Source organism: Notolepis coatsorum (assembly GCF_963971535.1).
Source record: "Notolepis coatsorum genome assembly, chromosome: 3".
Lineage (NCBI taxonomy): Eukaryota > Metazoa > Chordata > Actinopteri > Aulopiformes > Paralepididae > Notolepis > Notolepis coatsorum.
The window spans coordinates 199,458,194-199,474,736 of record NC_140167.1 but is presented as its reverse complement, the minus strand read 5'-3'; the positions used below and the strand labels follow the sequence as shown (position 1 = coordinate 199,474,736).

The 16,543-nt window shown below is 45.9% G+C and overlaps 1 protein-coding gene across 1 annotated transcript in view; it reads right to left on the bottom strand.

The window, feature by feature from the left end:
* Window positions 1–16,543, bottom strand: part of plekhm3 (pleckstrin homology domain containing, family M, member 3) — a gene marked incomplete at its 3' end in the record, with an annotated part of 219,101 nt that overhangs the window by 127,978 nt on the left and 74,580 nt on the right. The window contains exons 3-4 of the mRNA XM_084311501.1: window positions 8,263–8,408; window positions 5,459–5,652 (exon numbers count right to left, since the gene is read on the bottom strand). Coding sequence (XP_084167627.1) covers window positions 5,459–5,652; window positions 8,263–8,408 — 340 coding nt within the window. The remainder of the gene's footprint in view (window positions 1–5,458; window positions 5,653–8,262; window positions 8,409–16,543) is intronic.

Sequence of the window (16,543 nt, the reverse complement as noted above, 5' to 3'; positions counted from 1 at the left end):
AAACTAAATTACTTTTATTTGCCTGTATTCTAATTACATGCAATGCTTTGGTCCAATATTAAAACGTCAAAGTAGAACTATTATGTACTTTCTCAGTCAGTGCTAAGTGCAGTCATCTTATGCAGCATCACTTTTCACATCAAAACAAAAGTGGAACTGTAATGTGGACTTTCTCATATTATTAACATTGACAAACATATTTACAATTAGCATTTTATAAAGTAGAACTGTAATGTGTACTTTCTCAGTCAGTGCTAAGTGCAGTCAGTGCTAAGTGCAGCATCACTTTTCACATCAGAACAAAAGTAGAACTGTAATGTGGACTTTCTCATATTATTAACATTGACAAACATATTTACAATTAGCATTTTATAAAGTAGAACTGTAATGTATACTTTCTCAGTCAGTGCTAAGTGCAGCATCACTTTTCACATCAAAACAAAAGTAGAACTGTAATGTGTACTTTCTCAGTCAGTGCTAAGTGCAGTCAGTGCTAAGTGCAGCATCATTCCCACATCAAAACAAAAGTAGAACTGTATGTGTACTTTCTCAGTCAGTGCTACGTGCAGCATCACTTTTCACATCAAAACAAAAGTAGAACTGTAATGTGGACTCTCAGGGTAAGATACAATTTTTTTTTTTTTTTTTTTTTTTTTTTTCATGGAAAGATCTACAGGGACAGTCTCAAAGATCGACCAGTCGATCAAGATCGACGGGTTGGTGACCACTGAGCTACAGTATACACAAGGTGCAGTATACACAAGGTACAGTATACACAAGGTACAGTATACACAAGGTGCAGTATACACAAGGTGGCAATATACACAAGGTGCAGTATACACAAGGTACAGTATACACAAGGTGCAGTATACACAAGCTACAGTATACACAAGGTGCAGTACACACAAGGTGCAGTATACACAAGGTGCAGTACACACAAGGTGCAGTACACACAAGGTGCAGTATACACAAGGTGCAGTATACACAAGGTGCAGTATACACAAGCTACAGTATACACAAGGTGCAGTATACACAAGGTGCAGTATACACAAGGTGCAGTACACACAAGGTGCAGTACACACAAGGTGCAGTATACACAAGGTGCAGTAATGACACACTGTCACTACGTAGCAGACTACAAAGAGTGACACGTTCAGCCGAACGCACAATTGGAGGGGGGCTTCCCACCCTCCAGAACATTTACAACAAGCGGTGCAAGGGAAGGCTAAGAGAATTATTAAGGACTCGAGCCACCCGAACAACTGCCTCTTTGAATTGCTGCGGTCAGGCAAGCGATACCGGAGTCTTAAGGCAAGCACAGAAAGACTCAGAAGAAGCTTCTATCCCCAGGCCATCAGGCTGCTAAACGAACAATAAACACTATGCAACAACCATCAAATGCACACAGCACACACACCCACACACTCACTCAAACAAACAACACACTGCAGCACCCACTCTCCACACTTTAGATCACACAAACACACTTTACACTTTATATTTATTGATAAAGGATTTGCACTACAACTCGTACACCTACTGTGAATTGTACCTAAATTGCACTCGTCCCATTTCTGGCCTTGCACTATATAGTATTGTATATTAGTACACTGCACAGTATTGTATATTGTATGGTAACTACGTCTATTCTGCATCGAACATTGTACATATGTCTAAACTGAACACTGTGACCTCATTTTTTTTTACTTCTAATTTTACTATGTTATTTTATTTCATACTTATCTTGTCTTGCACAGTCTCTGGAGCGTAACAGTAAGAAGCATTTTGTATAAAAGTATTCTGTACTTCTGTATGACAAATATTAAAGAAACTTGAACTACATTATAATGTACAGTATGCACCATGTTAATGACACACTGTCACTACATTATAATGTACAGTATGCACCATGTTACCGGGCAGCTGATATGATGCGCCTGGTATCAACTTGATTCATAAATGTGATTTGATTCATGAATGTAAAACGATCTTGGTCTTTCATCAAGACTGAGTTAGTGAAGTGTTCCAGCACCAACATCAGCAGTATGTTAACACTTTGGTTGCCTAAGGTTAAATTAATGATATACCATAGATTGCCAGCGCTATTTGTCTATGGAGAAAGTCCCCTTCTTTGCAGGGCTATAACTTTTTTAAATTCTATTGCTACATTGCCATTATTAGGGCCCATTCAAAGTCCTATATGTATTGTTCATTGTGTAGCAACGTTAAACTTTTTCATTCACATATTCATAGTAAAGTATGGTCTAATGTATAAGTATGTTTTCATCTCTTTCTGCAGCTTTCTCCAGAACGTGATATATAGCCCCAAATGCATTATATTGATGATGAAATACAGTTTGATGGCAATCAGCGCGATATAAAAAATTCCAACTAGACGTACTTCTAGAAGTTACTACACGTCATCTGATGTTGACCGGATGGGCGAGGGGGGCGTTTATAATTCCGTGGGCAGCGTTATACCAATCATCTAATGTGGGTCAAATGTTGATAATATCAGTTATTATCGAAGACGGTAACGTTACACGCTGAAACTCACCCCAGTCTCCGCGCGCCGTTGGGCGATCATCGTCGAGTAGAAATGTTATCATTATGGGATATATTATTACCCGGTCCATCTCCAGCTTGTATAATGGTATATACGTCCAAATCATGTTGTTTATCGAGTTATTGGCAATCGATCGCTATGTAGTGTGACGAGCTAGAGTGCCGGAACCTATACCGAGTGCCCGGAAGTAATATGGCCGACCAGCAAAACCTCTACTGCGCTTCCTGTTAAGCGGGTTGCGCCGATCGGCCACCAGATGGCGCTCCTGAACCGCCAGAGAGCTCAGTGGGTCCTGCTGGTGGATCTCAGGCCAGCGGAGGGACATTATGAATCCGATCGCAGATTTTTGAAATATTGATATAAGGACGCTGTACAGCGTCCCCCGGCAACTTTAGCATGGCCAGGAAAGACGTCTAAAGACGGTCCCGGCACTCAAAGTGTTAATGACAGACTCATGAAGTGTTCCAGCACCAACACCAAAATCAGCAACATGCCACTTGGGTAAACAAAACAGTCTCTCGCTAAATAAAGCACACGGGTCATTTGCATATCTGTTCATGAAGAAGAAGTTATTGATTTGGGCACAACGAGATGTCCGGACAGCTAGCCAGCCTTGTTGTCAAACACACCGTCAGACCATATTTACTGTTTGTCAACAATAGGCAACGTTATTGACCGAAAGGCTTGCTAGCATGAAGTTAGCTTGCAGGCTAGCATGAAGTTAGCTTGCAGGCTAGCATGAAGTTAGCTTGCAGGCTAGCTTGAAGTTAGCTTGCAGGCTAGCATGGAGTTAGCTTGCAGGCTAGCTTGAAGTTAGCTTGCAGGCTAGCATGAAGTTAGCTTGCAGGCTACCTTGAAGTTAGCTTGCAGGCTAGCATGAAGTTAGCTTGCAGGCTAGCATGAAGTTAGCTTGCAGGCTAGCTTGAAGTTAGCTTGCAGGCTAGCTTGAAGTTAGCTTGCAGGCTAGCATGGAGTTGCCCCCCCCCCCCCTCCCTCCCCCCCCCCCCCCCCCCCCCCCCCTCCCCTTCTCTCTGAGTGCCCGTCTCCTGGCGCTGACTAAGGTGATGGATGCCTCGGGGTCTTGCCAAGATTGTAGTGACTGCTCTACATGCACCTCCGAGGGCCTTGGATCAGTTATTCACCGCCGTCTGTCCGTGGTCCTGTCAACTGATTAACAGTATTAACAGACTGTTAACAGATTAACAGTCAACGCGGTTTCATTGCTGGGTTAAGTACTTCTATTCTATTCACATAATACACCTACTTCATATATCTACTCCATTCACATATATGCCTACCACTTGTATCTATTGCTATGTCCGCCTACTACAATCTCATGAGCTGTCTAACGCCTGTCCCGTCTCCCTGTCTCCCTATGACTTGCTGTCCTGGAGTGTTGACCGGAGTGTTGGACGTCCCGTGACGAAGGCCGGCAGGTTGCGACCCCCTCTGCGTGCCCCCCCTGTCTCCGGAGGTCTCGTAGTGGTGACCGGAGTGCCGGATGTCCCGCGATGATGTCGGGGAGTTCGCGACCCTCTCTGCGCCGCCCCCTATCTCCCTGTCTCCGGCTGTCCCTGAGCAACGACCGGAGTGTTAAATGTCCCTTGACTAAGACGGGGAGGACGTGACCCTCTTTGCGCCGCCCCTGTGCCTCAAATAGATTCGCTATCAGCTCTATCTTTAATCTTTCAAAATGTTCAGTTGCTATCGCTATTAGCTCTATCTTTAATTTTTCAAATTGTACAGTTGCTATTGCATGCACTCATGTGTGTTCCACTACACACATGAGTGCATGCTTACCAACTGTCCGTCTGCAACACTACTATCACCAACAACTAAGAAGGGAGATCCCCCCTTGAATGGCCCTTCTAAGGTTTCTCTCCTCCACACTGCCTGTGGAGCTTTTTTTCCCCATTGTTAGGTTTTAGTGAGTTTTTCCTTACCTTCGCGTGGGGTATGTCTGGGAGTGCTTGCATTCTTTCATTTATTTGTATTCATCTAAAAAATTTTGGACATTATGGTGTTCTTGTTCTGTTCTTGACTTATTGTTATGTTTTCTTCTTGACTTGTTTAAGAAGATCTGTACGGCCCATGGGGACATTAACGTGTGTTGTCGGGCCCTATAAATAAATTTGATTTGATTTGATTTGCAGGCTAGCATGGAGTTAGCTTGCAGGCTAGCTTGAAGTTAGCTTGCAGGCTAGCATGAAGTTAGCTTGCAGGCTAGCATGAAGTTAGTTTGCAGGCTAGCTTGAAGTTAGCTTGGAGGCTAGCATGAAGTTATCTTGCAGGCTAGCTTGAAGTTAGCTTGCAGGCTAGCTTGAAGTTAGCTTGCAGACTAGCATGAAGTTAGCTTGCAGGCTAGCATGGAGTTAGCTTGCAGGCTAGCTTGAAGTTAGCTTGCAGGCTAGCATGGAGTTAGCTTGCAGGCTAGCTTGAAGTTAGCTTGCAGGCTAGCATGAAGTTAGCTTGCAGGCTAGCATGAAGTTAGCTTGCAGGCTAGCTTGAAGTTAGCTTGCAGGCTAGCATGAAGTTAGCTTGCAGGCTAGCTTGAAGTTAGCTTGAAGGCTAGCCTGAAGTTAGCTTGCAGGCTAGCTTTCAAGTTAGCTTGCAGGCTAGCCTGAAGTTAGCTTGCAGGCTAGCATGGAGTTGGCTTGCAGGGGCTAGCATGAAGTTAGCTTGCAGGCTAGCATGGAGTTAGCTTGCAGGCTAGCATGGAGTTAGCTTGCAGGCTAGCATGAAGTTAGCTTGCAGTCTAGCTTGAAGTAGCTTGCAGACTAGCCTGAAGTTAGCTTGCAGGCTAGCTGAAGTTAGCTTGCATCAGTGGTAATGTATGTAACTTATGTAACGTTAGCTCAGGTCAGGGGTCAGGTCAGGGGTCAGGGGGGGTACCTGCGTCGGAGGTCCTCGGCCACGGCGGCCCTGCAGCTGAACAGGTAGGCCCTGAGGGACTGCAGGCGCTGCCGGAGGCGGAGCACGGCGCAGAGCGGCTCACAGTGGTCGTACAGACACGGGTTCAGCTGCTGCACGTCCAGCAGAGGCTCCTCCCACACGAACTCCAGGAACTCCTTTGCCTGCTTGGACACCTGAGAGGGGGGAGGTAACTACATCACTCAACCCTTTCACTGCCACACGACAGCCAGTTAACCCTTCCACTGTGACAATACACAGAAGGTTAGCCCTTTACCATCACACAACCGGACCGGCGATGCTCCATCATTACGGAGCTAATGATGCTAATGATGGAGCATCGCCGTCCGGTTGTGTGATGGTAAAGGGCTAACCTTCTGTCGTGTGGCAGTGAAAGGGTTATTGGAATCAACTCACACGATCACAACACAAATTAGAAACATATTATTTGGCCCTAAACAGACAGTATACTGTGGCAGACTACCTCAGCACAGTGACTGTAACTGATAAGAATCTAAGAAAGACTCTGACAAAGTACAGACTGAGTGACCATGGTTTGGCGATAGAGAAGGGCCGACACAGACAGACATGGCTGACCAGATAGGAGAGAGGGAGGGAGGGAGGAGAGCGAGCGAGCGAGCGAGCGAGCGAGCGAGCGAGCGAGAGAGAGAGAGAGAGAGAGAGAGAGAGAGAGAGAGAGAGAGAGAGAGAGAGAGAGAGAGAGAGAGAGAGAGAGAGAGAGAGAGAGAGAGAGAGAGAGAGAGAGAGAGAGAGAGAGAGGAGAGAGAGAGAGAGAGAGAGATGACCATGGTTTGGCGATAGAGAGGGGCAGACACAGACAGACCTGGCTGCCCAGAGAGGAGAGGTTGTGCTGTATTTGTGATGAGGGAGCCGTAGAGACAGAACTACATTTCCTAACACAATGTGAAAATTACAGAAATATTAGGGAGGAATTATTTCCAAAAAAAATTATAATTTCCCCAGAATTCCAAAGTATGACAGAAGTGCAGAAATTGCCATTCCTCCTGGGGGGGACAGAAAGAATGTGCAGTTTTAGCTGCAAAATATGTCAATTCATGTCACAAGAAAAGGGACAACCAGTAGGACACATGTACTGTATATATATACATCAGCGTTTCCGTTAGCCGGTAATTACCGGTATTTGACCGGCAAAATATGTTGAAGTCCGAATATTTAAATCTCTCCGGTCTTAATGTCCGGTGAAAATAATTCCTCTAAGCACAATTTTATTATTTGAATTGTATTAAAATCGGCTAAAATTAAATAGCCTATGCGATGAACGAAACAATAATTCCATTTTCAGTTTCATTGTTGCTTCACTCCAATAGGATGGCGCCGCTCAGATGTGAAACTTAATTTTTTTTTTTTTTGAGCCTGCACGCTCTGGCCACCATAACGACAAACAGGTATACGAGGAAGAGAGAGAGATGGCGGAAACAAGCTAAGCTAGTAAATATTTCACGAAACCAAGCACAAGCAGGTCTAATAATGACAACGAAGATGAATCTTCTGAACTTGAAGTCACAGAGACCGGCTGACGCTGATGCCGTGGTGGCTCCTCGCTGTTCCCCCCCCCGCTGTTCTCGCATGCAGGTACAAAACGGATAGGCACAACGAGAGACGGGGTGAGTGAGTGTTGACATTTTTTAATCATAATATGCAACTGTTGGTTGACTGCCGTGTCACATAGTAATGCATATTATTGATTATAACTAAATGTAGGCTATAACCTATAATGAAATTAACAAATGCGTTACGCGCACGTGGCTCGTCCTCTCTGCATGTGGCGACGAGCTAGCAAACGAGGCAATGTGATGATCAACTACAGTTTGCTGTGTGTGAAGTTGAACATTATGATATGTGTGACGTGTCTGATACAACGAGGTGAAGCGATGTCGACTCGAGATTAATTTGGGGGTGCGTGCGACAGCTGCTGCAGTGCAAGCCTGCGGGGCGGGAGCTTGATGCTGGTAGCGTATCGCACTAACTTGAGAGGCGAGAGATAGTAATTGATTCTGCAAATCAATTTCTCATTCTTCGCTTGATGTAATTAATACACATGTCCAATTATAACGGAATTCGTTAGCTCATAAAAATGTGATTATAATAGACTGCTGTTTAAAACTCTGACCGGAATTTCTTGAATATGTCCGGTGATAGAAATATTGCAGGACACCCAGACCGGCACGAATATGTTCTAACGGAAACGCTGATATACATGTACCATGTTTTACTCACCGCAACATCTCCTGTATTTACTTTCATTTCTTTGATCTTATATTGTTATGTTGTTCGTTGTTTATGTCACAATTGTGCTTTGGCAACATTTGTGAAAATTTCATGCCAATAAAGCTTTTGGAATTTAATTGAATTAAATTGAGAGAGGGGGAGAGGGAGAGAGGGGGGGGGGGGGGGAGAGGAAGAGAGCGAGGGGGGAGAGAGGGGGAGAGAGAGAGTAAGAGAGAGAGAGGGGGAGAGAGAGGGGGAGAGGGAGAGAGTGTGAGAGAGAGAAAAAACAACTCAGAGAGAGGGAGAGACAGAGAGCGCGAGAGAGAGAGAGGAGAGGGAGAGCGAGAGCGAGAGCGAGAGCGAGAGAGAGAGAATAGCTGTAAGGATGAACCTGGTGCTGGCTGGTGTATCAGTGCCTCTGACCTGGGTTAGGGTCATCAGTGCCTCTGACCTGGGTTAGGGTCATCAGTGCCTCTGACCTGGGTTAGGGTCATCAGTGCCTCTGACCTGGGTTAGGGTTAGGGTTAACTTCTGACCTGCTGCTGGCTGGTGTCCCAGTTGTGCAGCAGTCTGGCCGGGATCAGGAAGCTGCTGTCCTGCAGGCAGCCGGAGCAGTAATACCAGCCGCTGTAGCTGCACAGCTGGGCTTTACCCCGGGAGAGGCCTACTGCACGCTGACAACCTGGGGGGGGGGGGGGGGGGAGAAGGTGAGTGAAAGCTCGAGCCCACCAGACCAGAAAGCTTCTGGGACACATGCGACGGTTATTCCAATTCCTACGGCGATGTTCTACCGGGCAAAAAGTGAGGCTGCGGTTACATTATAGCCAAAACGATTAGTTTCATTTCGCTTTTCAGAACGCTGCGTAATGGCAGGCAAGTTAGACGTCGTTTTTGTCTCGTGAGCACCGAGTGATGTATGTGGGAGCAGGGAGGTGTATGTCATTTTGTCACCAGTGGTGGTGGGTGTGTCTGTCTGGAGGTGTGGGAAGAAGGGTAATTAATATCACCTGTGCCTGGGAACCATTCAGTGTTTGTTTGTTACAGAGAGAGGGTGAGGCAGGGTGCCTATATTTCTGTTGACCGCACTACGTTACTCAGTTTACCATCAACATCAATATACCAATATACATGTAGTACAATGCCAAAGCAGTAGGTGGCGATGTAGGTCAAACATGAAGGCCATTTTCAACCAATCAGAAAGGTTGAACGAGTCACTACACTTCCTGCTCAAAAACAACAAAGCCACCATCTTTAAATACCTCGCGTGTGCCATTTAGCAACATAGCATTTATTTTTCAGCAACAAACAAAGTGCAATAAACAAAAACGGATACGTTCACTGTGTTCTGCCTCATTTGTTGATGAAACAAAACCAACATCAACACAATTTACCACCAAGAGCGGAGAGTTTAGTCTCACAAAAATATCTCTGATGTTGTTAGCTACACGCTAATGTGATTGGCGTTTTCCATGTATATAGTTAGCATCGACGCTATCGTACATTAACACTTTCCGTGCCACACATGAGAATACTCTGGTTTATTAATAGGTGGTTGAAAGCCACTCACGAGATTTCTCGGAATTTATTTTTATTTATTTTTTTAGCGATCTGAAATCATATTGCATCACCCGAGCCTACCCGAGTATAGCCGAGCGGCGCCGGCGATCATTGTGGAAAAAAGCGCCCCCTGTCGTCTCCCAGATGACATAAGGGATTTTGGAATGGACTCAATGAAAATGAATGGGGAAAAAAATCCGGTACTCCACATTTTCCAGTCCACTGATGCAGCCGGGGTTATCAGAGTTCATTCTGGATCCTCTGAGCCCCGCGGATCATGGAGTTCTACTGTATCGCGTTGGATCTATACACTTATCGATTTTTTCGAATGGTGATCAGGAATTGGAATATACCAGTTGGATACCATCGGATGTCAGGTAAGGACTCTATGTTATCAGTGTTAGGATAATCAGAGTAAGTTTGATGAAGTTATAAGCTGTTTTGTGAAATGTCCTCTTTCGGTTTCACTGTAAAAGTCCAAGAGGAAATCAACGCGGCGATTATCCGTGCGCGGCCCGAATGTGCTTGCGTGCACGTATAATATTGATCATCTAGCGTTTATTTGAAAACGATTCATAAAAAGGCAGACGAATATCAACATTGTGAAATATTCCAGTAAAAGACGATTTTCATAGAATGCCCCAGAATGGGCTGTTTTTTATTTCAAAACGGGGGCTTTTCTAAATGCTCTGAAACGGAAATGACGCGATAAAAAAACAATCTGCCTTGACAGCACTGACTGGAAAATAGTCTTTGATAATGCGATGGGCAGATTAGACACATAGCCATAATTTAAAACATAGATTAGGCGATATTAACGTTAACATTGGCGCCGATGGTGGCATTCAGCGGGTAAAAAGGAAAACCCGGCGTGGCGCTCAAAGTGTTAACGTAGTAACGTTATCGCTAGTAGAATAAATGGATGAAAACGTTATTTAACAGATTGCAAAATGGGTACAATACAATACGGCTCAATACACACAATTGTTAAGGGGATGCAGACTGTTGTAGTTTGGACTGGGCTCCTTATAACAATAACTTGACAACACGTGAAATAACCGTGCGTGTGCACGGCACCACACCCTTACATTAGAGTTAGCCCTGCCACTGTGGATATAATTCACCTCTTGGTTTTGGGTTTAAACGGGGAAGATCAATGGAAAACAGTTGTAATGATCTAATTAATTATGGCAAAATTAAAAGCAAGTACAAAATCAATCTCTGACGGTGTCTGGGAGGAGGGAGTCAAATGGTTATCCATCTGCTCCGTCATAAAGCACATGAATAAGCAATCTGAGGAGGATGCAGCTGATATCCTGTATAGCCTCCCCATATGGCCGGTTGGTGTCGGGAGACAGCAAATTATATTAATTATAGCGCGATATTGCAAGTGACTCCCAGAAATAGTTCTGATGTTTGGACTAATGGACGGAGTCGAGGTCCAGCCAGGGGAGAATTTGGCGTCGGTGTCTACTGCGCATGGGCGTTGGGCATGAACGGCTCCGTATTTGGCTTGCGTCAATTACAAGGCACTGTTGTCGGGGAGTTTTCAAAATGAAAACACCCTTTGAGCGTTGCCGCTAGGAAAACGCGGTTTCCTGCCAAAACGGCGTTGCCCTTTAACTTGGACATGCAAACGAAATAATTCAAAAATGAAACGTTGTAAGTGTAACCATGGCCTGAGTGTACGGGTGGAGGAGGTCAGTGAGGTACTGAGTCTGCGTTATATGATATTATGTCGGACTGCTGTCGGACCGCGGTACGGGTCGTCTTGTCCATTTATTTTCTTCTGAGTGCTTTGTTTACATGTTTACATGAACAGCCAAAAAAAATGTCACCCGTAGGATCTATAATGATCAAATTAATTAATAAAAAAACGAACGTTCGAACATCCGTTCGAAAAACCCTGGCAAACTCCGAACCCTAAAAACACAGACACACGCACTGCCCACGCCCACACACACAGACACACAGACACACACTAAGGCTGAGCCCGAACGTTCGAACGTTCGAACGTTCGTTCGTTACGCTGACATTCGGACTTTAATTAATAGGTTCGAACGTTCGGTGAAAAAAAAATAAAGGATGCGCACGGGGTTGAGGTGATGTGAATGCGAGGCGCTCGGCTCAACCAGTATGGTCTGCCGGGCTGCAGCGGGATACTATTTCGCAACCAGAGCTCTATTGATTGACAGGCGATTCTGCCAATTACGTCACACCGCTTGCACCCGCCTCTGCTGTTACCACCAATCGGCAAGCCTCAACAGACTTACCGGGGAGCCGTAGTTAGCTCCCCGCCGAGGAAGTAATCGGTAACAAGGTTTCCGTAGGTGAACCTGCAGATTAGGATCATTAATGAATACCATCCTTTTTCGGCCACGGTCGCGCGAGCTTCATGGCGGGAGGTGGTTGCGTTGGAAACAACAGCAGGCGCACGGTGGACAGACCCGTCCGAGGTAGACGGTGGACGGGTCTGTTGAGCCGAGGCGTGCGCCTCTCCTCCCGGCTCCCCTCCCAGTCGACCAAGAGTGAATACCTGTTACGTGTAAGTTGTAACACTAACTATATAACGCTAATGCCACAAAACGAATGCATTTGTTTATCTAGCCCCTTACGTGACTGCAAGGGCTATTGTTTATCATACTTTGATTCAGTAGCTTGTTTATTTTCTTCTGAGTGAATGAATGAATGAATGAAAACTTTATTAACAGATTGCAGAATGGGTACAGTACAGTACAGCTCAATACATACAATTGTTAAGGGGATGCAGACCAGAGAAAGACTTTCGTCTTGTTTACATCAGGGTCCCCCATTTTCAATTCATCGTAAATTACTGTGCTTTGTTTGTTTGTTTGTTAATTACATGTTTACATGAACAGCCACCACTGTAAACAACATGTTTTTCACCAATAGACTATGCAATGCCGCCCTCCGTAGGATCTATAATAATACAATAAATAAAAAAAAATTATTAAAAAAAATGAAAAAAAAAATTTATTAAAAAAAAATGTATTAAAAAATTTAAAAAAACGAACGTTCGAACGTTCGTTCGATAAACCTGGCGAACGTTCGAACCCTAAAAACAGGGTTCGGGCTCAGCCTTAACACACACACAGACACACAGACACACACAGACAGCCCACGCCCACACACTCACACACACACACAGACACACGCACTGCCCACGCCCACACACTCACAGACTCACACAGACACAGACACACACACACGCACTGCCCACGCCCACAGACTCACACAGACACACACACACACAGACACACACACTGTCCACGCCCACAGACTCACAGACACACATGCACTGCCCACGCCCACAGACTCACACAGACACACACACGCACAGCCCACGCCCAGACTCACACGGACACACGCACAGACACACACAGACACACAGACACACGCACAGACACACACAATAATAACAACCACAGGCCTGAACTATAGATACTGTGTCATGTGGGCAGTACAGGCCTGAACTATAGATACTGTGTCATGTGGGCAGTACAGGCCTGAACTATAGATACTGTGTCATGTGGGCAGTACAGGCCTGAACTATAGATACTGTGTCATGTGGGCAGTACAGGCCTGAACTATAGATACTGTGTCATGTGGGCAGTACAGGCCTGAACTATAGATACTGTGTCATGTGGGCAGTACAGGCCTGAACTATAGATACTGTGTCATGTGGGCAGTACAGGCCTGAACTATAGATACTGTGTCATGTGGGCAGTACAGGCCTGAACTATAGATACTGTGTCATGTGGGCAGTACAGGCCTGAACTATAGATACTGTGTCATGTGGGCAGTACAGGCCTGAACTATAGATACTGTGTCATGTGGGCAGTACAGGCCTGAACTATAGATACTGTGTCATGTGGGCAGTACAGGCCTGAACTATAGATACTGTGTCATGTGGGCAGTACAGGCCTGAACTATAGATACTGTGTCATGTGGGCAGTACAGGCCTGAACTATAGATACTGTGTCATGTGGGCAGTACAGGCCTGAACTATAGATACTGTGTCATGTGGGCAGTACAGGCCTGAACTATAGATACTGTGTCATGTGGGCAGTACAGGCCTGAACTATAGATACTGTGTCATGTGGGCAGTACAGGCCTGAACTATAGATACTGTGTCATGTGGGCAGTACAGGCCTGAACTATAGATACTGTGTCATGTGGGCAGTACAGGCCTGAACTATAGATACTGTGTCATGTGGGCAGTACAGGCCTGAACTATAGATACTGTGTCATGTGGGCAGTACAGGCCTGAACTATAGATACTGTGTAGGGGTGCACCGATATATCGGTCGGGTATCGGTATCGGCCGATAAGTGCCTTGTTGACTGCTATCGGCCTATCGGCCGATAAGCTCAAATGTGCCGATAGCAGTCGCCGATAAATACCCATCAATTTGTGTAGCGTCAAAAGGCAAAAAAAAAAAGTTCACTCGCGACCTACCTGCACAACGCCCGCCGTCCCCCACACACAAGCTACTGCATCAAAGTTACTATTTATGATTAACAAGGCATTCGTTTTGTGGCATTAACGTTATATAGTTAGTGTAACTGAGGGGTACAATTCCCTGACTGTATTATATAAGTATGGTATCATTAAACCACTACTGTCTTATGTACATTACTACTGGCCATACAGTACACAGGTATATCAGATGAACACTTCCCACAATGACACGGTTCCACACAAAACTGGGTTATAATAATATTTATTAGCAGCAATGATAGTATATAACAATACTTTACGTAGGGTCGCGCTTATAAGGCGAAAGAATGTGCGTGAGTAAATCAATAACGTAAGTCCATTATCATATTACGCAGGAGATAATGAATACCACCTGTATCTTAGGAATTATATCTATGGTACACTAGTAAGGCAGCGGGAGATACTGGTAGGGTCCCTCCGGTTGTAGGCCAGCAAGGGGAGAGGATTTGTCGGTAGTAGAGTCTGGGTCAACGAAGAATAGGGAGACTCCAAGTACAGGAGACGGTGCAATAATCTCTTGATCCGCAGACGAATAACAGCTGTTCTCCGGCATGCAGCTCCGCATGGAAGAAAGCTAGCCAGCCTCAGGCTTCTGAGAGGCGGGCTCGACGTTGCTCCTCACAGGGTAAATCCCACACAATTGTGGGTGTAGACGATTCTCCACTCCATCAGTTACAGGACCAAAGCAAATATAATCCAGCCGAAATGGGCTATGTAGTCGTCGGGTAGGTTATCCAGTGTACATGTCCACACGGTCCTCGTCTAGGGCTCCTCGGGTGAAGGCGCCAGGGTAAGCTGCCCAGCCTGGATAAGCACACTAGCTGGTACGAGGAAACGTTGGTGATGCTGGTCACTGTAGAACGGTAGCCGGTACGATACACTATACATAAATAGACTATTACTGAATTAATAGAATAGGTCGAACTCGACGGTACAGCGTTAAACTCTGATACTTCAGTTATTAATTCGCACGCGGTCTCAATGCTCTATTTGGGGCCAAACAGGCCTTACTTCACCGCACGTTGTATCGTGGGTGAGGCTTCAACTTATTGGGTAACATACTTCTGTATTCACCTGCGCCGTATTTATACGTTAGGTGAACAAACTAGTACCAGCCCTATTCCTGTCTCGTATCCTTGCGCAGAGCCGTTCATGTCCAGGCATGTCTTTGGCGGTGACTTTGAACTAGACCTTGGGGGTATGGCAATGGCGCCTAAGGGACCGCTGTCCAATAGGAGAACGAAATATTATGGTCTGTACTAGGTAAAGGGATATTCCGTGTATATGTACAAGGAATACACAAGGGATATCAAACGATATACAAATATTATGCAATATATATCAATTAGTAAATATATATATTCGGTTTAATCTGATCCTTCGTAACAGCCGCCTCCTAATTAGTCCCACCTAATTAGATAAGCAGAGACAGATTAACCGCACTGTCCACTACTCAATGTCTGTTGTGAGGGTAGGGCAGTTCACAAAGTCAGGGGGTCATGGTCGTCATCAAGAGTGTCGGGGAGCCTTGGCAACTCTATCAGCCTCGCCACGGGCCGGGTGTATGTCCGCCCTTGGACGAGCACTTCTGCCGCTCTGACCTTTCCGTCGGCACCAGTGATCACTTTGCTTACGCGGCCGGCCGGCCACATAGCTCGGGGTAGTGACTGGTCGATAATCATGACGACTGTTCCTTCTGTCAAATTGTCTCTTTCTTTCACCCATTTCTGGCGGGTCTGTAGAGTAGATAGTGGAGGAGGAAACTGTTCCAAAACTTGTCAGCCAATACTTGACTGTACCTCCACATTCTTCGGCCGTTCGCTTCTTCAGGCCTGTACACTGTCTGTGGTAGCGCGGGGTCCAGCCGCGCCATCAAGAGAGTGTTGGGAGTGACTGGGTCGACATCTGCTACATCACTTGAGACGTAACCGAGGGGCTTTGAGTTCAATACTCCCTCGATCTCCGTGAGGACTGTCGTGAGGACTTCTTCCACCACGGTCTGGGCCCCAAGCACGGCGTACAGGGCTGTCTTTATTGAACGTACTTCTCGTTCCCAAGTTCCACCGAAGTGAGGTGCATTCGGGGGATTAAACTGGAAATCAATCTGATAGGGAGCGAGGTGGGTCTTAAGTTCTGGGCCCATAGCTTGGAAGCTTTCTCTCAGCTCTCTTTCTCCACCTCTGAAGTTTGTCCCGTGATCAGACAATAATATAGACGGTTTCCCTTTCCGCGATGTGAATCTCCGGAAGGCCATAAGGAATGAGTCTGTGCTCATGGTTGGAAGGAGTTCTATGTGTATCGCTTGGGTGGTCATGCATTTGAATACAATACCCCACCGCTTCTCAGTCCCTCTTCCTTTCTTTACATACAGCGGGCCGAAACAGTCCATACCGGTGGAGTGAAAAGGCTTGTTGCCGAGTCGGAGGCGACAGGGGGGTAGGTCAGCCATCCGGGGTATACTGGGCTGTGCTCGCCATTTACGACAGTCTAGACAAGTCCGCTGGAAGCGTCGTACTGCTTCTCTTCCTTGCAGTATCCAATAACGACGTCTGATCTCCGCGAAGACTCTCTCTGCCCCGGCGTGGTGCACGTCCTCGTCGTATTTCTTGATGATGAGCTCTGTGACCTTGTGTCGGCTGTTTAAGACTATCGGGTACTTGACGTCATCCGGTAAGTCGGGGGCTCTCCTCAGACGACCACCCACTCTGATGAGATTATGGGCGTCGCTCTCAGGGGCTA